This window comes from Schistocerca americana, chromosome 7 (genome assembly GCF_021461395.2).
Source record: "Schistocerca americana isolate TAMUIC-IGC-003095 chromosome 7, iqSchAmer2.1, whole genome shotgun sequence".
In the NCBI taxonomy this organism is placed as follows: domain Eukaryota; kingdom Metazoa; phylum Arthropoda; class Insecta; order Orthoptera; family Acrididae; genus Schistocerca; species Schistocerca americana.
Genome location: NC_060125.1, coordinates 322,036,452 through 322,062,336, shown reverse-complemented (window position 1 = coordinate 322,062,336; position 25,885 = coordinate 322,036,452). Strand labels below are relative to the sequence as shown.

The following is a 25,885-nucleotide window of genomic DNA, read 5'->3' as shown; positions in this document are numbered from 1 at the left end:
CATCTGAGCTCTTGATGTTCATACAAGTGGTTCTCCGTTCTCCAAAGGTCTCTTTAATTTTCCTGTAGGCAGTATCTATCTTACTCCTAGTGAGATAACCCTCTACACCTTACATTTGTCCTCTAGCCATCCCTGCTTAGCCATTTTGCACTTCCTGTCGATCTCATTTTTGAGAAGTTTGTATTCCTTTTTGCCTGCTTCATTAACTGCATTTTTATATTTTCTCCTTTCATCAATTAAGTTCAAAATTTCTTCAGTTACCCAAGGTTTTGTACTAGCCCTCGTCTTTTTACCTACTTGATCCTCTGCTGCCTTCACTACTTCATCCGTCAAAGCTACCCATTCTTCTTCTACTGTATTTACTTCCCCCGTTCCTGTCAATTGTTCCCTTATGCTCTCCCTGAAACTCTGTACAACCTCTGGGTCTTTCAGTTTATCCAGGTGCCATCTCCTTAAGTTCCCACCTTTTTGCAGTTTCTTCAGTTTTAATCTACAGGTCATAACCAATAGATTGTGGTCAGAGTCCACATCTGCCCCTGGAAATGTCTTACAATTTAAAACCTGGTTCCTAAATCTCTGTCTTACCATTATATAATCTATCTGATACCTTTCAGTATCTCCAGGGTTCTTCCATGTATACAACCTTCTTTCATGATTCTTAAACCAAGTGTTAGCTATGATTAAGTTGTGCTCTGTGCAAAATTCTACCAGGCGGCTTCCTCTTTCATTTCTTAGCCCCAATCCATATTCACCTACTACGTTTCCTTCTCTCCCTTTTCCTACTATCGAATTCCACTCACCCGTGACTATTAAATTTTCGTCACCTTTCACTATCTGAATAATTTCTTTTATTTCATCATACATTTCTTCAATTTCTTCGTCATCTGCAGAGCTAGTTGGCATATAAACTTGTACTACTGTAGTAGGTGTGGGCTTCGTATCTATCTTGGCCACAATAATGCGTTCACTATGCTGTTTGTAGTAGATTACCCGCATTCCTATTTTCCTATTCATTATTAAACCCACTCCTGCATTACCCCTATTTGATTTTGTGTTTATAATCCTGTAGTCACCCGATCAGAAGTCTTGTTCCTCCTGCCACTGAACTTCACTAATTCCCACAGCACAGCCATAGGGAGGAAAAATTCTGAAGATGGCTTTAACATAGCCGAAATCGGTAAATAAACAAATCTTATTGCGATCTCGACTGTTGGTTTCAACCTAAGTCCAAATTTCGATACTTATTTCGACACTGCGGAAGTCAAGCAACACAGACAAGTGTAACGAACTTCATAAACTGCAGATTTGTTTGTGCAAACTGTTGGGGTGATAGTAGCGTAATTCAAAGTTTACATGGGTATTTTAGCGATATTGATAAAGTAAGGTCTGTTGTGCAATAATAGAACAATGAGTGAAAGAATGAACAGTTACACTGAAAAGAAATGATAATTTTGAACAGCACCATTTAAGTTAGAATGCTCATTAGTGCTAAAATTCATTTTTTTAGAGGGACCATATTTTTGCTTCGTGAAATACAAAGAGCCAGCAAGAAGTTTCCGGTTGAGGGTATTGTTGCAGTATATTTGAAACAAAGCGAGACTTCGATGCGGGTGTGTAAGCACCGACACGTAGGCAAGAGATTAATGCTGAAGTCGTGTCTTTGCGACGTGCGGTAAATGCGGAGACATGAACTATGGCGACTTTATTACCAAATGCGTCCAAACAGTTCCTATGTGTCGTTATTCTTTTCTTAGCTGCTGAAGGACAGACACCGATAGACACCAATTAGAGAATGAAGAATGTATGGAGCAGCATGTATGTCGAAAACCACCAGTGTGGAATGGTGGGCCAAGCTCCGTGCTGGTTGAGGTTCGACACGAGACACCGGTCGATCTGGGGAGGCCGAAGTCATCCGTTATGGACGAGTGGGAGACACTCGAGCACCGGGCCCATAGTCCTGCTCTCTCCTCTTGTGATTATTACGTCCTCGGTCCTTTAAAAATGCACTGAAGGGTCGACAATTCCTGCCGGCGCGAGGATGTGTAGCAGGCAGTTATGGACTTCTTCACGCAGTGGGACACGGTGTTTTAAAAAACGGGTATCATCAACCTGATGCGTTGGTGGTATATTGCCTCAAAGCTCTCGACAGTTTCGCCTCATTAGTATACCGATTCTGGAATGTAAGGCCTTCTCGTGGAAACTTTTTGATCGCCCCTTATAATTTGGTAGTATTACGTAATTAAGTCACAGGAGTCATTGTCGACATTACGTTGTTCTCAAAATTTGCAGTGTTACTTTTGAGCATGCTTAATAATAACGTAGTGTTATGTCGTTAGTCATAGTGTGACGATATGACACGCATCACCACGTGATATTATTTCATTTTTACGAGGTTATTTTGCAGTTATATAGTGAGTACACTGGAGCATTGTGTCTGAGAAGGCAGCCCTGAGCTCGCCACGGTGAGTAGTGTGCTGCCGGAAGCGAGTCTATAGCCTCTTTTGTCGGCAGAGAAACAGTCTCTGAATCTCATTAAGTCGAGGGGTCTACTTTGGGGGAATGGGCAGTACACTGAACTCGGCCAACAACACGGTACGCGACTACTGAACGCGGGGCTGGCACCTGCGCATCTGGTGTCAATGTACGCCACAGTCGCACCACAGTTCCCAGAGAAAAAACGATAGCGACATTAATTGTTTGCTGTGTGACTTGTAAAGTTTCTACGCCGTTGCACCACATCGCCATAGTGGAAGAGTTCACTCTAAAAATTTGGTTCAACCAATAGGATTGCATCGTTACGGACAGAGTTCTTGGAACGTATAGTTAACCAATAGAGGAGACACTGCTTGGTCGAGTGCCAACTTTGTGTTAAAAAATGTGCGTCTTGTAAGAAGAAGGAGGGAAGTTACTTGCGCTTTCCCCTGTTTCTCGTGAACTTAGCAACAGTTCTTAGTTTTCACATTCGCAACACCATTCCCTCCAAGTAGAGTATTTTTTAGAGAGTAGAAACTTGTGGGCCATGAACTTGGATTGCGGATATTCTATTCCCACTGTCATGCGGAGAGTATTCTGTTCCGGGCCGTCGTGGCCAGAGAGTTTTGCTTCGGTCCGATAGAGCGGGCGTAATCTCCAGCCGTCGTTTGGTGCTGGTGGTAGCTGTTTAACGGAATGTATGGTTCAAATGGCTCTAAGCCCTTTTTTTTCTTTTTTTGTCATCAATCTACTGACTGGTTCGATGCGGCCCGCCACGAACTCCTTTCCTGTGCTAACCTCTTCATCTCAGAGTACCACTTGCAACCTACGTCCTCAATTATTTGCTTGACGTATTCCAATCTCTGTCTTCCTCTACAGTTTTTGCCCTCTACAGCTCCCTCTAGTACCATGGAAGTCATTCCCTCATGTCTTAGCAGATGTCCTATCATCCTGTCCCTTCTCCTTATCAGTGTTGTCCACATATTCCTTTCCTCTCCGATTCTGCCTAGAACCTCCTCATTCCTTTCCTTATCAGTCCACCTAATTTTCAACATTCGCCTATAGCACCACATCTCAAAAGCTTCGATTCTCTTCTGTTCCGGTTTTCCCACAGTCCATGTTTCACTACCATACAATGCTGTACTCCAGACGTACAGCCTCAGAAATTTCTTCCTCAAATTAAGGCCGGTATTTGATATTAGTAGACTTCTCTTGGCCAGAAATGCCTTTTTTGCCATAGCGAGTCTGCTTTTGATGTCCTTCTTGCTTCGCCCGTCATTGGTTATTTTACTGCCTAGGTAGCAGAATTCCTTAACTTCATTGACTTCGTGACCATCAATCCTGATGTTAAGTTTCTCGCTGTTCTCATTTCTACTACTTCTCATTACCTTCGTCTTTCTCCGATTTACTCTCAAACCATACTGTGTACTCACTAGACTGTTCATTCCGTTCAGCAGATCATTTAATTCTTCTCCACTTTCACTCAGGATAGCAATGCATCAGCGAATCGTATCATTGATATCCTTTCACCTTGTATTTTAATTCCACTCCTGAACCTTTCTTTTATTTCCATCATTGCTTCCTCGATGTACAGATTGAAGAGTAGGGGCGAAAAGCTACAACCTTGTCTTCACACCCTTCTTAATACGAGCACTTCGTTCTTGATCGTCCACTCTTATTATTCCCTCTTGGTTGTTTTACATATTGTATATGACCCGTCTCTCCCTATAGCTTACCCCTACTTTTTTCAGAATCTCGAACAGCTTGCACCATTTTATATTGTCGAACGCTTTTTCCAGGTCGACAAATCCTATGAAAGTGTCTTGATTTTTCTTTAGCCTTGCTTCCATTATTAGCCGTAACGTCAGAATTGCCTCTCTCGTCCCTTTACTTTTCCTAAAGCCAAACTGATCGTCACCTAGCGCATTCACAATTTTCTTTTCCATTCTTCTGTATATTATTCTTGTAAGCAGCTTCGATGCATGAGCTGTTAAGCTGATTGTGCGATAATTCTCGCACTTGTCAGCTCTTGCCGTCTTCGGAATTGTGTGGATGATGCTTTTCCGAAAGTCAGATGGTATATCGCCAGACTCATGTATTCTACACACCAACGTGAATAGTCGTTTTGTTGCCACTTCCCCCAATGATTTTGGAAATTCTGATGGAATGTTATCTATCCCTTCTGCCTTATTTGACGGTAAGTCCTCCAAAGCTCTTTTAAATTCCGATTCTAATACTGGATCCCCTATCTCTTCTAAATCGACTCCTATTTCTTCTTCTATCACATCAGACAAATCTTCACCCTCATAGAGTCATTGAATGTATTCTTTCCACCTACCTGCTCTCTCCTCTGCATTTAACAGTGGAATTCCCGTTGCACTCTTAATGTTACCACCGTTGCTTTTAATGTCACCAAAGGTGGTTTTGACGTTCCTGTATGCTGAGTCTGTCCTTCCGACCATCATATCTTTTTCGATGTCTTCATATTTCTTCTTAGCTTTCCTGCACTTCCTATTTATTTCATTCCTCACGGACTTGTATTTCTGTATTCCTGATTTTCCCGGATCATGTTTGTACATCCTCCTTTCATCAATCAACCAAAGTATTTCTTCTGTTATCCATGGTTCTTCGCAGCTACCTTCTTTGTACCTATGTTTTCCTTCCCAACTTCTGTGATGGCCATTTTTAGAGATGTCCATTCCTCTTCAACTGTACTGCCTACTGCGCTATTCCTTATTGCTGTATCTATAGCGTTAGAGAACTTCAAACGTACCTCGTCATTCCTTAGTACTTCCGTATCCCACTTCTTTGCGTATTGATTCTTCCTGACTAATGTCTTGAACTTCAGCCTACTCTTCATCACTACTATATTGTGATCTGAGTCTATATCTGCTCCTGGGTACGCCTACAATCCAGTATCTGATTTCGGAATCTCTGTCTGACCATGATGTAATCTAATTGAAATCTTCCCGTATCTCCCGGCCTTTTGCAAGTGTACCTCCTCCTCTTGTGATTCTTGAACAGGGTATTCGCTATTACTAGCTGAAACTTGTTACAGAACTCAATTAGTCTTTCTCCTATTTCATTCCTTGTCCCAAGCCCATATTCTCCTGTAACCTTTTCTTCTACTCCTTCCCCTACAACTGCATTCCAGTCGCCCATGACTATTAGATTTTCGTCCCGTTTACATACTGCATTACCCTTTCAATATCCTCATACACTTTCTCTATCTGTTCATCTTCAGCTTGCGACGTCGGCATGTATACCTGAACTATCGTTGTCGGTGTTGGTATGCTGTCGATTCTGATTAGAACAACCCGGTCACTGAACTGTTCACAGTAACGAATCCTGCACCAGTTATACCATTTTCTGCTGCTGTTGATATTACCCGATACTCATCTGACCAGAAATCCTTGTCTTCCTTCCACTTCACTTCACTGACCCCTACTATATCTAGATTGAGCCTTTGCATTTCCCTTTTCAGATTTTCTAGTTTCCCTACCACGTTCAAGCTTCTGACATTCCGCGCCCCGACTTGTAGAACGTTATCCTTTCGTTGATTATTCATCTTTTTCTCATGGTAACCTCCCCCTTGGCAGTCCCCTCCCGGAGATCCGAATGGGGGATTATTCCGGAATCTTTTGCCAATGGAGAGATCATCATGACACTTCTTCAATTACAGGCCACTTGTCATGTGGATACACGTTACGTGTCTTTAATGCAGTGGTTTCCATTGCCTCATGTCGTTGATCATTGCTGAGTCTTTCGCCTTTAGGGGCAATTTCCCATCCCTAGGGCAAGAGAGTGCCCTGAACCTCTATCCGTTCCTCCGCCCTCTTTGACAAGGTCGTTGGCAGAATGAGGCTGACTTCTTATGCCGGAAGTCTTCGGCGGCCAAAGCTGATTAGTTATCAAAATTTAGGCAGTTTCGGGGATCGAACCCGGGACCGAAGACGTTTTGATTATGAATCAAAGAAAGATGCTACCCCCAGACCACGGTGTATTACCCTCTAAGCACTATAGGACTTAATATCTGAGGTCATCAATCCCCTAGACTTGAAATTTGTATTGTATTTTAACCGGGGACCTAGAAACGACGGAGAGGCTCCGTCCCCGCCGCAGCCGCAGTGGTCCACAACCCCACGACGACTACCGCAGTCCACTTCACTCCTCCGCCACCCCACACCGAATCCAGGGGGGACACCCCAGGGAACGTCTCACACCAGACGAGTGTAGCCCCTATGTTTGCGTGGTAGAGCAGCAATCGCCGACATAGTGTAACTAAGGCAGAATAAGGGGAACCAGCCCACATTCGCCGAGGCAGATGGAAAACCGCCTAAAAACCATCCACAGACTGGCCAGTTCACCGGGCCTCGACACAAATCCGCCGGGCGGATTCGTTCCGGGGACCAGGCGCTCCTTCCCGCCCGGAAAGCTGTGGGTTAGACCGCACGGCCAACCGGGCGGGCAGACTTAGAATTACTTAAACTTAATTAACCTAAGGACATCACACACATCCATGCCCGAGGCAAGATTCGAACGTGGGGCCGTAGCAGCAGCGAGGTTCCGGACTGAAGCGCTTAGAACCGCTCGGCAACGGTGGCAGGCTTAAGGGACTGTAAGTAGCGCAACTGCGGTAGCGCAATCCAAATTCTGTGTATCTCGTTACTTGCTTACCTTGCCACTCAACTTTTGTTGCTTGTTTTGCTTGTATTTGTGGCTTCGTGTTGTAACATTGACTTTCATTACGCGAGCTGCCCAGATTAGTCTTCTTCTTGTTCTTCTTCTAGTTACTGCCCACCATCCATGTGGTGCACGTGTTGGTCTCACCGCAGACTGCTAGACTTTGCCACACACAACTGATTTCATCAAAGTGTACGAGCCTGAAGATGGCGTTGACACAACGTCAAAACTACTAGCGAAGTAGAGTCTTACAAATTCCACAGTTTCTGGTACCTCCCACTGTGTCATTTTTTAATTTTGTTCATCTCATTGTGATTTATGTCAGTCATTATAGCAAATAAGTCACTGTTAATATAACTTTTGACTTAGATTTCTAGGCCTTTTAACTTGTCCTGGTTAGGCTACCCATCAGAAACAAATATAACAAGTTCTATTCCCAATCCGCTCTCTTCACTGTGTCGACCTTGTCGTTGTGCGTAGTGGTCTACTGCAAGCATAACTTACTTATTATTTTGTCGAAACAACGAGCATTGGATCTGCTTATCCTGCATCAGCATACCGTACTCTTAAGTGTTGTTGTGTTAAAGAAACGAGCATTGCATGTGTTCTATTTGCACTATCGGATACCCTGGCATTACGCTCAGTGTGCATAGTACATAGTAGGGCGGGGTGTGGGGAAGGAGGGAGGGAGGGAGGGGAGGGGGAGGGAGAGAGAGAGAGAGAGAGAGAGAGAGAGAGAGAGAGAGAGAGAGGGAAAGCACTCACTGTTCTGTAGTCATGTTAAGTTACTTGTTTACATAAATGCTCTGCTGCTAGTTCTTATTATAATCATTAGCCACACCACCGTCGACCTTGCCTATCTCATATGATTCCACTGAGTTATTTAATTCCAAAAATACACACGTGGAAGTACGGCACTTGTACCACGTGTGTTTGAAATTTTTTGTTATAACACGACGTTTTGTGTCCGATTAGCCTACGGTCAATATTCCTTACTTGGAAAACTGCTTACATAGTAAACCCTGACTGCCCGTTACAGTCACCGCTACCTTTCTTACATATACTCAAATGGTTATTTGTTGCCGGCTGGGGTGGCCGAGCGGTTCTAGGCGCTACAGTCTGGAACCGCGCGACCGCTACGGTCGCAGGTTCGAATCCTGCCTCGGGCATGGATGTGTATGATGTCCTTAGGTTAGTTAGGTTTAAGTAGTTCTAAGTTCTAGGGGACTGATGACCTCAGAAGTTAAGTCCCATAGTGCTCAGAGCCATTTTTTTGGTTATTTGTTAACAAATATAGTTAGATTCGTCAGTAACCCACGAGCATAATCCTATCCTGAATATCTATAATCGTCTCCTGTTTCATTTGGTCAAGATAATGGACTGCGAAAACAGAAACAAGATAAACATATTCGAACATTCCATCGACCGTCGTCCGAATGTAACGAATATTGGATTTCATGATACCAAAGCAAGAACGATAAGCTAAGTGATATTATCCTGTGAAAGGCCAGTACTTTGCGAAGGGAATATTAACAGTATACGGGAGGAAATAAATTGGCGCCCGTGCTACCGCGGTGAGACTTTTCTGATTTAACGAGATATTACGGGAACCACATATTCCCATTCCGGGTGGGAGTGCTCTTCTACCATTAGTTCATGACTGTGTGTGAGATATATGCAGGAATGAGAGCTGAAGTAATTTCAAGTTTCAACGTTTTCGACGCAGGCAATAAATGAAACAAGCAATAGACGCGATCAGGCCGAGATAAATGAAGCACTTAATGTGTGCCATCTCTCCCACTCCGCAGTCATTTCCAGCCTACTTCATTAGCGTGCTTTCGTCTGCGATATATGTCTGAGTGTACAGATTAGTCAGATCTAATGAGAGGTGTCCGTAACTCTTGTAGATAAATGCAGATACTGTAAAGGACTTGGAGCAATCAAGAAGAGAGCAGCTAACGTGTAACTTGGCAGAACTGAACCGTCCACTCTCCCACAGACGCCCAGATCTCGTGGGACAAGTTCGATCAGTGGCCAACTTCATTTCAGCTGGAAGGAGAGCCGTCTCCTTTAAAGCCTAAAATTCGCACAAACACATTTCAAGCAATAAAGTGTCATTAACTGTCAAGTGAAACTCTCTCTAAATTACTGCCAATCTGAGTGTGTGTCACATATTACTGTACAAGTCTTGAATGCACTGATCGCTTCAGATAGTTAAAAATATGATGGTTGATTGGGGGCAGTAGAAATTTTCAATGTCGAGGATGCGTCTTCCAACAGAAAGAATAAAGAGACTTGCTTAACTTTTGCGTATCAGCATATGAAGTGGCATTTTCGATCTCTTCCTCTCTCTGCGATCCTGTCGTTGCTTAAGTTCTAGCACTGTCAATCAAGTCTTACTCATTATCCATCAAGTCTAAATTTTGAACGAACACCTTCGTCCTTTCCGTCTGCTTTACTATAGACACAAACATAATTCAGAGACAAACCAGTATTTTTTTCTAGACTTAACATTAGCAATTGCGGACATGCGTTGACACATCCACAACGGCAGATTGTACTAGACAAGTTACTGGTGAGAAATGATAGGGAACTGATGAAGAATGTTGCCAAAAAGTATATGTACGAATATTCGACCTTTTCAGGATCATGTCCAATTTATTTTGATAGCACTAAACACTGTGAACCACATTAAAATTCCTAAAAGCTGCAGACACATCGTAAATATTAAAAATCATGTATGGGGGGGGGGGGGGGGGGGAAGGGAATGGGGAAGGTTCAATAATTAATGCAACATTAATTTCTTTGCCAGTTTTGACTGAAAAAAAGTGGGCTTTCTTGTGGGACATCGTGGAAAATTCCCACTTCAACCCCTACAGTTTCATGTAATTCCGATAGATAGGTAGCGGCGCAGCACGTATCCTCCAAAATAGCCTCTGTAATCGAGGTGCGTTCCAAGCAGAGCTTCTCTCGGCGGAAAACCAGCGCATCGCTGATATTCATAGGCGCTTGCAGAACGCCTGAGGAGACCTGATAGTCACAAGGACTTAAGGCCCGGGAGTATGGTGGATGGTACAGTACTTCCCAGTCCCATCGACCGAACAGAGCAGCCACAGCTTGCGCTGTATGCGCCCGTGCATTGTCGTGCAAAATGATAGGTGGGTTGGCCAGAAAGTGTCGACGCTTATTTGGCAAAGCTGGTCGCAGGTGATGCTCCAAAAACGAACAGTAATACGACTTAATACCTTCGATTTGATTCAGAAGATGAAGGAACCACTTTGTGGCATTCGCTTCAGAACTGTTCCAGAGATTCGACAGGCAGTACACCGCTCCATTCGCACCATCAACAGAACAGGCTCTGCTAACGGTATACTACGCCTTCCACATCGCTGGCAACGGGTTCTACACAACGCTGGTGACTTCTTTGGAGGACAGTGGCAGGTGCAAATAAGTAACTCTTTTGTATCGGTTGTGAATAAATAGCTGCCACTATTTAAGTTCCAACCGTCGTATATTTATCCTCCTAGGAGACAAGACGGTCAACGCCTTCATGGAAAAATGTATGCAATTGCCTACCCAGGCGTGCACCTTTTCGTCCGAAGCAAATAGATGAACAGAAATGTCTTCCTTCGGGGCTCCAGAAATATGAAATTTCGTGGGGAGAGAGCGGGACTGTATGGAGGATGTGTAAGGACTTCCTAGCGAAACTTCTGCTGCGTTGTTGAAACTACCTTGGCAACATGTGAGTCTGCCTTTTAGGTCTTATATCTATGGCCATGTGGTCTATATGGTTTATTGTCCTCGCTTCTGGTGACTCCCGGTTCCCCTTATGTATATACTTTGTACTTAGTGTATATACTTGAAGTTCGTGCTGGAGATGGACAAAGCCATTGATATGGCGAAACTAATGAATCTAACACCATTATCGTTTCTTGTAGGCTTTGTCTTTCCTTGGAAAAAGGTCGAATATGGGAAATAATGTGTAGCCTTCAAATTTTTATACGGTGGTACGTGTATCATGAACAACCTACTAAAAATCCGGATCGACGAGGGTGAGCGTGGGGGACGGGTGTGCGTTTGAGGACCACTTTTGTAATTTTCTTTAATATCACGAAAACAGCAACCTCCAGCGAAAACATATCCCAGTACAAAATTAAATTACATTGAAGCTGCTAGAAAACCATTCTGGAGTGTAATTAGCAGTCTTCGAAAGGGAGGTAAGAACGAAATGACAAGTATTTTGGACAGGTCAGGAAAACTGCTGGTGAATCCTGCGGATGCCTTGGGCAGATGGAGGGAATATTTTGAAGAGTTGCTCAATGTAGGTGAAAATACGATCAGTAATGTTTCAGATTTCGAGGTAGAATGGGATAGGAATGATGATGGAAATAGGATCACATTTGAGGAAGTGGAGAACATGGTCAATAGATTGCAGTGCAATAAAGCAGCTGGGGTGGATGAAATTAAGTCGGAACTCATCAAATACAGTGGAATGTCAGGTCTTAATTGGCTACACAGGATAATTGAAATGGCGTGGGAATCGGGACAGGTTCCATCAGACTGGACTAAAGCAGTAATCACACCAATCTTTAAACATGAAAACAGAAAAGATTGTAGCAACTACAGAGGTATCTCTTTAATCAGTGTTGTGGATAAAATCTTCTCAGGTATTGTTGAAAGGAAAGTGCGAGTATTACTTGAGGACAAATTGGATGAAAATCAGTGTGGGTTTAGGCCTCTTAGAGGTTGTCAGGACCAGATCTTTAGCTTACGGCAAATAATGGAGAAGTGTTATGAGTGGAACAGGGAATTGTATCTATGCTTTATAGATCTAGAAAAGGCGTATGACCGGGTTCCTAAGAGGAAGTTATTGTCTGTTCTACGAGATTATGGAATAGGAGGCAAACTTTTGCAAGCAATTAAAGGTCTTTACATGGATAGTCAGGCAGCAGTTAGAGTTGACGGTAAATTGAGTTCATGGTTCAGAGTAGTTTCAGGGGTAAGACAAGGCTGCAACCTGTCTCCACTGTTGTTCATATTATTTATGGATCATATGTTGAGAACAATAGACTGGCTGGGTGAGATTAAGATATGTGAACACAAAATAAGGAGTCTTGCATATGCGGATGACTTAAATGAGATGGCAGATTCGACTGAAAGTTTGCAAAGTAATATTTCAGAGCTAGATCAGAAATGTAAGGACCATGGTATGAAGATTAGCATCTCCAACACGAAAGTAATGTCAGTGGGAAGGAAATATAAACGGATTGAGTGCCAAATAGGAGGAACAAAGTTAGAACAGGTGGACGGTTTCAAGTACTTAGGATGCATATTCTCACAGGATGGCAACATAGTGAAAGAACTGGAAGCGAGGTGTAGCAAAGCTAATGCAGTGAGCGCTCAGATACGATCTACTCTCTTCTGCAAGAAGGAAGTCAGTACCAAGACTAAGTTATCTGTGCACCGTTCAATCTTTCGACCAACTTTGTTGTATGGGAGCGAAAGCTGGGTGGATTCAGGTTACCTTATCAACAAGGTTGAGGTTACGGATATGAAAGTAGCTAGGATGATTGCAGGTACTAGTAGATGGGAACAATGGCAGGAGGGTGTCCACAATGAGGAAATCAAAGAAAAACTGGGAATGAACTCTATAGATGTAGCAGTCAGGGCGAACAGGCTTAGATGGTGGGGTCATTTTACACGCTTGGGAGAAGCAAGGTTACCCAAGAGACTCATGAGTTCAGCAGTAGAGGGTAGGAGGAGTCGGGGCAGACCAAGGAGAAGGTACCTGGATTCGGTTCAGAATGATTTTGAAGTAATAGGTTTAACATCAGAAGAGGCACCAATGTTAGCACCGAATAGGGGATCATGGAGGAATTTTATAAGGGGGCTATCCTCCAGACTGAACGTTGAAAGGCATAATCAGTCGTAAATGATGATGATGATGATGATGATGATGATGAATTTTCTACAAAAAGGTCCCGTTCATGCTTTCTCTAGGACTAATAGTTTGCACACAGAGAGCGAGAGAATATTGAAAATTTTGCATGACGTGCAGGCACTGTAGCTTATACATGGATTTTGTAGGCGATTTGTGAGTAGTTTTGCCGACCTGATAGGACACAAGTGTCTTACATCCAATTGCTTCTCTCGTCTTCCTCTACACCACTGTGGTACGTCGTAAACAATTATCATTCACACTCTGTATATCCACAAGTCCCCGTGCAGTATGTGTAGTACCATTGTCGTTTCCCCATCCTCTATTCCATTCGTACATGGTGCGTGGGAAGAACGATTATCGATAAACTTCCGCATGAGCTCCATTTCTCTAATTCTTTTCGTGGTTCTTTCGCGAGACATATGTTGAAGGGAAAAATACTTTGCTCAACTCTTCTTCAAACGTACGCTTCTCCATGGCACAAAATACTTCCTTGTAGCAACTTCCAGACCTAATAAATATATTTAAATTCATAAGTCACGTGTTATATTCCAAAGAGGAACTGTACTTAAATATAGGAAGACGAGCTGGTTTTAAAATGTAAAAAACAGGAACTATGATGATTCGTTAAAAATTTTGTGTATCCAGATCTTTATATGGAAGTGAAATGTGGGTTCCGCAAAACAGAAATTATGTTTTAGGCCAAACGAATGAAACTTTCAGAAGTAACACCATAGCTAGCAGCAAGAGGAAGGAAAATAATTTCAGAAATAAGTATAGACTTAGAAGTAAATCATTTAATTTAAAAAAAAAAACATAACGGGCTGTATAACGTAATGGATAAATAATGTAGACAGAAAGGACAGCACAAATATTGCCTGAAGAAAATAACGGGGATGATGGATAAAGCAACATCGTCTGTACGACGCAGAAATCAGACGAGGCGAAAGAGACCAGTGTGCTTATAATCAGTGCTGTTATCATGTCTGGTAGCTACCCCTTAACACAAAAGAATAGTATATTAAGAGCATTTGGGTGCACGACTGATGATGAGTCAAGGCAATTAGCCACAATCAATAAGTTTATAAGAGTCTCAGTCCACAGCATTTTAATGCCGAATGCCCGTGTAGGAGTACCAGTGCTGGAGGCAGACATCACAGTGAAATTTGTTGGAAGATTTCACCGCTTACAAAACCACCGTTCTTGCAGTTACTGAGTACTGTTGTAGACAACAGCCTTCATCCTGGCAGTGTGCATCTCTCTGACAATGTGTTCCTTTCCTGCATTTTATAATTGAGCTAAAGTAAATGGAAAATGATGCTTTTGACATAAATGATCATATTTAAACCTATGTTACTGTCTTTTTAATTACTGTAGAAAGCCCAATGTTTGACCGAAACTCGTAGCATTTCAATCAAGAAGTGACAAACAGCTATAGTGCCCAATCCTCCTTTTTAAAAAATTCTTAAAAGCTATAAATCAGAGACTCCTCTAAATTATGAGAATTCGATTGTACTGAACAAGGTTATGAAATTTACACAATAAAGTTTCATGAGGAGAACACACTGATTCACTGCAACATTTAAACAAAAGTCGGGAAGTAAAACTAAGACAGGTTACATTTTGAAAGAAATATTTTGCCAACTGATATAGAAAAAACATAAGAGGTTTTAATCTTACTGAATGTCAGTTGAAAAACCAAAATTGTCTATGTCTTCACTTAGTAATGTAAAGTTGCATGGCATGAGCGGTTGGGAGACCCCGAGGGGTAGGTTCGGCCGTCTGAACTGGAAAGGTGTTTTCTATCCTTGACATTCGTAGACAACTTTCTTTCGTGAAGTGTCAGCACTTCTAGCGTTAAAAGGTTTTTTGCTTTTCGTATTTAACCAAATATAACATTGATGATGATAATTTATGGCAATGTTTGCCGACAAGATAAAGAATGCAACCTTTTAACACTAGATTGCGTACTCACGGCAGTTCTCCTTGGCCGTTTTTTTTTTGTACGACTTGGAAAGAGAGAAAAATTAATGAATGATCGACGATGCGTCGGTTCTCGATTGTGTTCAGGAGACGTACAGATTGATTGCGTGAAAATAGTTTCTCAAATGACCTCTTAACCCGGATTGCTTTCACGCAATCAGACTCTTCAATGAAATTACCTAAGGGACCTATTCGAATAATAAAAAAAAATTGGAAATAAATGCACAACAGTGAAATTTTGTAAAAAAGTTGTCAGATCGGAAATTGAACACATTAATGGTCTCCTAAATACAATCGAGACACCGCGATAAAGAGCGAACCTGTAACTAAGTTCATTTAAACATAAACATTATTTGCGGTTAATTTAAAGAAAAGGATAAGCATAGATTTTTTGTGCAGTGAAGCATCAATATATTCTCAAAGAACAAAGGCGTTAAACTATAAACATTAACAAATTTACAATGAATACAAAACTTACTTTTTTATGTTTTTCTCATACATGGAGCAGTCCAACAATCGCTGCTTTTTTTGTGTGTGATATTTTGTAAAAATTAAATGTCCAGGCGTGCGCGTAAGCATTTTTTATCGTCACAAGGTTTACAAAAGCGTTTCTTTTTTCTTAGTGATAACGTGGTTTTTCACACTAAATGAAATAAAACATGTAGCGGTGCTACACAACACGTCTTAACAAGTCGGCTACCAAACATCAAAGGTAATGAAGTACATGTTAACATATCGGCGACCAGAAGTACAACTAACTATAAAGACTCTAGAATTTTCCTAACAAATGATAAATTGTTCTTTCTTCTGTTTCGCAGCTTCTTGCTATCAAGCGCTGCGGCAATGATTTTAAATACCTGCGCCCAGCGAGTCATAGTGTTTAAAAGTACCTTTTAAACGCTGGCCGCGCGTCTTGGTATAAGCGCACGTTATAAACAGATTTCGTTTCTTTACTCTCGCGTTGTCATGCTTAGTATTATTACAAACTACAGCTCGGTGGCTATCCTTTTCCCATATGCAAAATGTCTGAAATCCAATAATATCACACACTGTGAGTTCTTTAAGTGTATTTCAGATTATCGAGGTGTAGAAAGAAAATACTTTTATAAGTTTCAGTATCAGCTGTTCATTACTTAAAACACTAGGTTACAGAATTGCGCTGAATATGCAGCAGAGCTGCGATTTATTTTCGACTGACCTGCTAACGTTTTCTTTACTTTCAGAGAAGGGTCATCAGTAGCGAATTTTGTGTAACATCTATATTTCTCTTGTTGCCTTGTTAAAATTGTCTTATTTTGTCAAAATTTAGTGGCGTTTACCTAATGTCATCTCACTAACATACTAGTGCAGATGCAGTTGCAACAGAATCCTGAAAAAGTGGTTTATTGTTTGAAGCACTGACGACAGATCAGGTCAATATCGTATGAAAAAGCACATCGTCGGCATAAAAATACACGTGTAATTTTTTCACTTACGTCGTTGCAAAACCCACAGTGAATCTCGTTTCACCCGGTATCAATAGCTCTTAAAAATTATGTTGTTTCATTGAAAGAAAGAAATATCAAATACTCTTCTCTTTGTGTACTACCATTTGCCAAAATCTCTCTTTGATATCTCAAACCGATATCAGGGATGTTATGAGCACTTCGTTCTGACATTATCGCTGAGACAGACGTTCGCAAATCAGCGCACTTCATACGATCAGTTTTCTCGAGATGCATGACAGAGGCCTTCTTCAAGTCTAAAGAAAAATTCAACATGTTAGCTAAACTTCATACACTGTAATATATGACGTAATATGCAACAAAAGCAAAATCATAGCGACCCCTATCTTTCTTTGCAACGTTCTGAAATTGCGAGTTTTCAGTGTTTTCGGTGTTAAATATCACAATAATTATGACTGTTGACGAAATGTTGGGCACTTCATTATACGGCTGATATATGAAACTCTGAGTAAAGTAAAAATCAAAATTATTTACCGAGTAGTTTCTGTAAAATCGTTTGTGCAGCCTGAGTTTGGGATGCCACATTGGTGAATATCAGCCTGATTGAAACAGGTAAAGATGGAAAAACGAGTAACAGATGGATTTGAAATTATGATGGATCTAAGGAATGAAATGGTTCAGTTTTGCTCGTGAGAAATTCATATGTGAGACTTTTAAAGAGAAATTCGTAGGGCTCCAAGTTGAAGGGAAGAACAAGGCATATCTAGCATCCGCAGATGATATCCGCTTACTAAGAATCTCGGAAGATCAATTACAACAAACGGCCAAGGCATTTGACATTGCTGTCAGCAAATTTGGGTTACTGACGAACAAAGACAAGACATATTACTTCGTTATGACTCATCAACAATGTCAAGATAATGGAAAACTACAGTCACTGCGGGTCGAAGACCGGTCCTACAAGAGAGTCTACAAATTTAAATACCTGGGAGCACTTAGCATAGAGTTCTTGTCCTACGAAATAGAGATAAGCACCACGATCCAGGCATAAAACCGAGCCTTCTGCAGCTTAAAACAACTGTTTCAGTCAAAATGTCTCTCTAGACGCTTCAAGATTCAGTTATATAAATCCTTGATCCATCCTGTGGTAGTATATGCTGCGAGGTATGGAAAAAAATTTGGAAGTTGGTGGTAAGTTCCTATGGGACCAAACTGCTGAGATCATCGGACCCTAGGATTACACACTACATAAACTAACTGAAACTAACTTATGCTAAGGACAACACACGCACCCATGCCCAAGGGAAGACTCGAACATCAGGCGGGGGGAGCCGCGCGAACCGTGGCAAGGCGCCTCAGCCCGCGAGGTACGGATTATCCAAAAGCAGGACTTTCACAAACTTCTTGTATTTGAGAGAAAAGTACTGCAGAAGATCTGTGGTCTGGTGTTAGACCCAAACATCGGTAAATAGATTCAAATGGCTCTGAGCACTATGGGACTTAACATCTATGGTCATCAGTCCCCTAGAACTTAGAACTACTTAAACCTAACTAACCTAAGGACATCACACAACACCCAGTCATCACGAGGCAGAGAAAATCCCTGACCCCGTCAGGAATCGAACCCGGGAACCCGGGCGTGGGACGCGAGAACGCTACCGCACGAGCATGAGATGCGGACTCGGTAAATAGAGGATCAGACACAGCCATGAGCAAGATTAACTGTTCAAAGATATCGATATAGCAGGAACCATCAGAAGCAAATGCTTTCTGTGGACTGGACATCTGACTCTGATGAACATGACTCGTGGCCAAGGAAGGTCCTGGATATCATCCGCACAGGGAAGAGACTCAGGGAAGGCCAAGCAAGAGGTGGAGACAGGGGCACCACAAAGACCCGTGATGGTCAGCGATAGATGTGGATGGATGAGAGACAGCAGCAATGGATAGAAGCCTATGGAGAAGAAAAATTGTATCAGCGAGCAGTCCATCGGGCCTGATCATGTAAAAATAAAGTAAAACATTTGACCTCTTTTGGTCTTACTGACTGGGCTACTGTTATGCCACTGGCCTAATCGGGCACTTAAAAACTGCAAAACTAATATTCGAGTAAATCTTACCTCACGGTTTTGTGAATTTCAACAGCATACAATTAACGTTTAACTCGTTTCCTTTGCCTGGCTTTCTTACTACGAAACTACGGTCTTACGATTGTGATTTATACTTCAAACTGACGGTATTGGTTTTTCCATCATCTCCGTCGTTTTCTTTAGGCAGTATATGTATCGGCTGTTCCGTCTGCATGATTTATCTATGCAGTCCAGTCACATTAACGTGATTACCCACCTATATTCGACATCAGTGCAATAACCACTTACAGACGGCAAGTGGCAGCTCTAGCAGTGGAGGGTTGGGGGTGTGCAAAAAGTGCAGTCGTTATTATAACGCGGATACCGAGAGATTCACCTGACGTCCCAATGGGCATGATCACTGACTTTCAGGCGAGGGGTAGAAGCATTTCCGAAACGGCAAAGTTTGTAAACTGTTCGCATGCCGGCATGGTTAAAGTACACCACTCATGGCAACATTGCCCTGTACAAAACTGTCAATAAGGCAACTATGGTACACCATGGATCATAGACGACGGGGGGAACGGCTGCTGTGGAAATGTTTTCGGATGAATGAATGTGCAGTTGCTGAGGAACTAGACGCCCAGATGAACTAAGGTCTACCAATAGCGTCTTCTCAACGATTGTTCAGCGAATGTTGCTGTTTATGGGCCTCTGCAACAGGCGCCTGGTTCGTGCACCCATGCTGACTGCTGTTCACCGGCAGCGAAGGCTCGAATTTGCACGCCAATACAGCAACTGGGCGCCATTGAGTGGCGAAAGGTTGCCTTTTCAGAGGAATCACGTTTTATGCCCAATCGGCGTGAAACCTTGGAAAGCAAACACCCTGCAATAGTCGACGGAAGGGTCCAGACCGGAGGAGGGAGCGTTATGGTCTGGAGAATGATATCGTGGCATTCCCTGGATGATCTCGTCATTCTGGGAGGCACAATGGATGAATACGAGTATGCATCTTTCCTTGGGGACCATGTGCACCCCTACATGTAGTTTGCTTTTCCTTGGCATGATGGCATCTACCAGCAGAACAATGCAACGTGTCACACAGCTCGTAGTGCACGTGCATTTTTCGAAGAGAACCAGGATGAGTTTCTCTACTCCCATGGCCGCCTAACTCCCTGATTTAAAAGCAACCGAGAATCTGTGGGACCATCTCCATCTGTGTGTTAACGCCATGGATTTTCAACAGAGAAACTTAGCGTTGTTGGCCACGGTACTGGACTCGGCAAGGCCCCACATCTCTTTTGGTAACTTCCAGAGTCTTAACACTTTTCCGGCACTTTTCCGGCTCATCTCGTGCACCAAAATTTGGTTATTTAAGGCTTTGACTGGCTCTCATATTAATGTGACCGGACAGTGTATGTATATAAGTTGTTTAAACATTACAACGACAAACTTCGAGGGAATGCAGAGGGGTGTCTTGAGGAACAAAATAAGGATAGAAACCTTTTTCCGGAAACGTCATCCAAAGACGCTACAGAGCATCAGAGTTATAGGTGGTGGCGCTTGTAAATGTATGCATATACAAGGTTATTCCGTGTTGATGTAACAAGCTTTCTAGTATGGTGGAGAAGATGTATCAGTTTGAGGTAAGGATCCATGTACTAGATATAAAGAAGTGGAGACTTATAAGCGAAAACCATTCTGATATCCTTGACAGTGGATAACATGTACTGTTACTGTTGTTGCTAAGATTGTAGAGTGGACAACTGTCAAAGCTTTCAGAATGGACGAAAAAAGAAAAAAAGTCCAGTATACATGGACTCTAAAATTCCTACGTTAAGAGCTATGGGCACTTGTTCAATACAGTCCGCAGCTCGTGGTGTAGTGGCTAGCGTTACTATCTCTGGTTCAAAGGGTCACGAATTCGATTCCCGGCTGAGCTGAGGATTTTTCTGTGCCCAGGAACTGGGTGTTTGTGCTGTCCTTATCATTTCATCATCATCATCATGATAGTGGTTAGATTGGAATGTGAAAAAATTGGACTGTGTGAAAATTGGGACTTTGTACAGGCACTGATGACTGTGCAGTTGAGCACCCCACAAACAAAATATCATGACTTGTTCACTAGAAAAGATGTGTTTCACAGTAGCGAGAATGAACAAGTACTCATAGCTTCTCACGTATGTCTTTTAGAGCCCACGTATACTGTAGATCTTTTTCTTGTTTTGGTCCATGCTACCACCTGTGACAGTTGTCTACCCTTTAATCTACCAAGCAGTACCGGTGCATGTATTCCACTGTCGAACGATTTTACCAGTGTTCCTTACCTCAAATTGATGCATTTATCCTTCTCTATCCCTGATATTTTGTAATGTCATCACGGAATCACACTGTATATAGCTATATATACAGGGGCCGGCGCCTGTAACTTCGATGTTCTGTAGTGTTGTTGGATGATGTTTCCGATAAACTTCACTTCGAATTGTAAACGCAATTAGTTTATACATAACATTTAGAAAATTGTTTTGACTAAGCTGCAGTCATCAATTTTGCTAGTTATTTTCGCCTGGGAGAGTCAGTAACACATACATGCAATCATACTGGGTGGTAAAGAACAGCTACTCACAGAAATCCAGTGTAGACTGTGATTATCGTATGGTAGCAAAACATGGTAAATAAGCTAATGCGTTAATGAGGAACCGATTTACGCTGTAAAAGAATTAATTATTATTTTGGCCACCAGGTGCAAATCTGGCGTTGTACAACATTTCGTCGACGTCTCTGCTCATATTGAACAAATTGTGTAAGTGGCGGTTAATAATAAAATCAACATTATGCCTTTCTCATTTGTTTCCCTCTTCCTGTTAGTATTTCATTAAATATAAGAATATTGCTATATGTCTTCTTCGCATTCACAGCGCCAGATTTGCACCTGGTGGCCAAATTGGAAACTAATTTTTTTTTCAGCATAAATCGGTTCGGCATCGACGGATTAGGAGTATCGCTGCCATACGATATTTACAGCCGACACCGGACCTCTGTGATTAGCTGCAGTTTAATTATAACCGCCTGTGTTTAACACAATTTGGGAAGTAGTGATCGTGAGCAATTCTGCCCCCGCAGTTCGGAAGGTATTCAGCTGAAGGCATTTGGTGAGCGCGGCGACCTACCTGCAGGTAGGGGCTGCAGGCGGAGAGGAGAAGGCGGTGCGCGCGCAGCCGGCGCCCCTGGCAGCACAGCGTGACGTCGACGAACGCCTCGGCGGCCAGCAGCTGCCGCAGGTTCCGCAGCACGCCGCACTCGTGCCGCTCCCAGCGCACCAGCAGCCGGTCACCTGACATCTGCAGCCCAAGCACACACAAGCCTTAATGATTGCTATGGGTATCTGTAGATTTCATACAGGCTGTCCCATCTATCTTCACCAATCCCAATAGCATATTTTCCAGAAGTAAAGTACACTACTGTGTAAGACTTGCCGACGACATATGGGGTGAGCGAGAAGTTCCCGCTGTTACCCCGTTTTGTACCAAATTTTATTATGCAGATTGGTATCTATGTTACTTCTTATCAGTCTTTGGAATCAAATATTAGAATTCACATTTACATGTTTCCGAAGTCGCAGTAGCGCTCGAGTTTTAATCTGTAGCGCTGGCAGATGTGAGCGGTCATTGCTACAGTATTGAGGGAGCGCAGTGACAAGTGTGTGCGTGTACGAACGACAACACACAGGACAGAGAATGAAAATGGTTATGGGAGCAGTCCAGGAAAGATTTAATAAGGGTCCACGGCGAAGGGCAACACTTCTCGTTTGGGAAATCGGTGTGTGTGCTTTCTTTTAGCTGTGTTAGTGCGAGAACAGAAAGAAAGCCGGTAGTCTGCGTGCCGACTCGCCGTACTGTCGAGTGCTGTTACACTCGCTTACGGACGCACACAAAGAACGCTGGTTATCGCGCTAGTCAAGATGCAGCAGTGCCAGTACACGTAGAACGTTACGCGCGTCTCATTAGCTCTGTAGTCTCACACGATTTTACATAAACTAATCGGTAAAAACAATTAGTTTCCGCAGCTTCTAAGAACGATTCTGCGCGGAATTCGAAAATGTTTGCAATGACAAACATGCATCGCTATGATTTTGCGTTTGGTGCATATTACACCATATGTTGCTGTGAATAAAACTTTGATAAGATATTGAAATTTTCTTTAGACTTGAGAGGAGATCTCTACCTGTCTCCAATCACGAGAAAATGCAAGTTGCGTGATCACTTCCGACCGCAAGTGCACGGGACTGAAATATTCATACAATAACGCACATCTCCTGAACCGTTCGAGATATCGACATGAGATTTTAGCAAGTGGTAGCATGCAAAGACGAGAGTATTTTGCTATATGGTTAACATAGGGAACTTTCTTATCAACGGCGATACAGCGGAAGCTATGGCTTTTTTTTATTTTTTTTAATCCAATACTACAATTTTTTGAGAGTCTTAGACAACTATGATAGTATGAAATTAAACGCGAAATTTCTTACCTTACTTTACAACAAAACGAAACAACGTTTTCCGTAAGCTATTGATCACCATAGTCGCCTGTTGCATTTCAATAACACACTCTGTTTCACGATTCTGTCGCAATAGGTATTGCAAGGTAAGCTTGCGCCATTTATAATGTATTTTAATAAAAAAAAGCAAAATTAAACCTCTCAACAAGAGAAAGTAGCCGTTCCTCATAAGTGATGATGTTTCTTCAAGTGATATTCAGACAAAAATAAATCGCAATTTTTGGGGAATCTGTAACCTATCGAATTGGGTAATAGTGTACTACTGGAATGGAACTTGCAGTAAAGTGCCTGTTATTTAGAGACAACACGTCATAAAGTTTATCGGTGAAAAAATGGCGTCTAAATCATAGTTCGGTGACATCAGAACCCTTGCGATGGCACCAGAACCCTTGCCATGTGTTCATTAAGTCACTTATAACTATATTTACGATCGGATATTACGTGCACACTTTCCTTGCATAAGTACGATAACCTCTGGATCGCGGTAACACATAACTACATTGAAAAAAAGTTTAAGTTCCTCGAGAAATCGTCTTAAGAGTATATGGTAAAAATTTCGACCGTTTATCGTGAACAGAAATTATAGAAGTGGATATCCCCAGAACTGGTACTTTTCGTACCAAAAAATCATGGTTTTTCTGAGTTTTCTCAGCGACCGATTTTTTAAGCCCCCACACTTAATGCAAAAGAGCCAAGCGATATGATCAGTTTGCCATGGCAACTTCGAACCTACACTGTAGTATAGCTACAGTATGCTCATTCTTCTGATAAGGGTACAAATCGTCGTTAGGGCAAGGGCATTCCAAAGCTCTGTTACCCAGAGAACCCGAGATTTGACTCCTTAAAAACTGCAGTTTCGCGGTCTTTTTTTTTTTTTTTTTTCAAGATATTGATACAGTGCACTGCCGTACATGGACCAATTAACTACTCGGTAAAAATGAAAGAAAGTGCGGGAGCATGTTGCCACGGGTCTTCCAATCGAGCACAGAAAGTTGGACGCCACATGGCATGAGCTCAGCATCAGTATAGCGCCAAATGGGGCTGGACCCGAAACACGACGCAGCTGAAGAAACGGGAAGAGACAGCGAGTGCCAATCAGACAGCAATTGCGGCGCACAGTGGAGGTTGGTGGTATTCTTCATTACAAGACTGCCAGGAAGCAAGATCTCGATGACTTCACATGGTGAAGGTTTATCAGTAAACTGTGAGAAGAACGAAGTGTGACGAGTGTAGCCCAAGAGTTTGGTCTTGCTAACGGCATTGTTTTACTTGCATGGTGAGCACTCAGAACCACAGGGGCTGCTACCTGAAGGGGAGGAGGTGGTCGACCACCAGTAGATGACCGTTACGTTGTGCAACAGGCAGGAGGTAACCCATGTCACACAGCGATTGAAGCAACCAAATTTAACAGGACTGCAAGGCATGCAATCTCACGCTCCAGAGCGACAACATACGGGTGGTGTCTTTGTCCGACTAAAAGTCCGTTATGTTGAGACCCACACATTGGCAGCACCGTTTGCGATGGCCAATGGCGTAGGGATTGGACCAACGACGAATGAGATCGCGTATTCCTCTCGGATGAGAGCAGATTCAGTCTGAGTAGTGATTCTGGACGTCTGAGTAGTGATTCCGGATTTAACCTCACATGGCGAGAGGTGGGAAGATGTAATGCACCCAGGAATGTTGTCGAACTGGTCGATTTGATGGTCCAGTTGTTAACGGTTTGGAGAGGTGTGATGTTGCATGGGCATACTAATCTCCTTATCTTTGAACACGGTACAGTCACCTGTCGACGTTGTTCTGACACTGTACTCCTTCCCCATGAGCGCCTTTTGAGGGGTGCAGCCGACCCTAACTTCATTTCTATGGATGGCAATGCCTGACTGTATCGAAAAGCACAGGAGCTCTGGGAGGAAGAGGATACTCTGCTAACGAAGTGATCTGCCCGTTCGCCCACCGACCATATATATGGGATGCACTGGGAAGACATATTGCAGCATGTTCGCGTGCACCAACGGCCATCCAGCAGTTATCAACAACACCGGTGGAGGCATAGAAAGTTTCAAGAACTTCTTACCAACCTTCTTGCCAGTATGGGAGCATGTAGCGGAGTATGCATTTGCGTCAGTGGTGATCACACACCCTATTAAGAACCATGTGCTGCAATTTGTAATGTCCAGGGAAACTTCATAAATTACAGTAAAAGCAGAGTAATTATTGTCTTTGAATAATAGTGTCAATAAAAGTATTATTCCCGTTCGTCTCACTGCGTATTTCTTTTTTACCTTCGGTACTATACTGTAGCTGTAGCACGACTGTAGCAATGCTACGTATGGTCTAAGTTTCGTCGAGCTATGTTACTTGGCAGAGACACTCTCGTCCTTACGTGTTGCGCACCAGTATAGCAAGAGCATCAAGCAAATGTTGTTAGCTATGCACTATACACAAATCAGCGTCATTGCTGTTCTTGTAAAAGTACGTTCGTTGCGAAGATGTGAACAGCAGTACGTCTTTTTCAAGTAAAACTCCTTATTTTTTGCTCCATTTTCACCTCGCCCAGAGTAGAAAGTGCAGTATCGTACAACACGTAAATGTATCGTAAATAAGGAAACACTGCAGTTACTGTGTAAGCTTTCTATAAAAATTTATTGATAAATGACGGTACTGAATATTCTTTTTTCAAAAACTTTCTCCTCGTGTCACGTGTGCCTCAGATCTCGTATTCAATTGCTGAGCA

At 42.6% G+C, this 25,885-nt stretch overlaps 1 protein-coding gene across 1 annotated transcript in view; it reads right to left on the bottom strand.

Moving 5' to 3' along the window:
- Nucleotides 1-25,885, bottom strand: part of LOC124622912 (B-cell lymphoma 6 protein homolog) — a 379,210-nt gene that overhangs the window by 93,713 nt on the left and 259,612 nt on the right. The window contains exon 5 of the mRNA XM_047148701.1: nucleotides 21,761-21,931. Within this exon, the coding sequence (XP_047004657.1) occupies nucleotides 21,761-21,931 (171 nt within the window). The remainder of the gene's footprint in view (nucleotides 1-21,760; nucleotides 21,932-25,885) is intronic.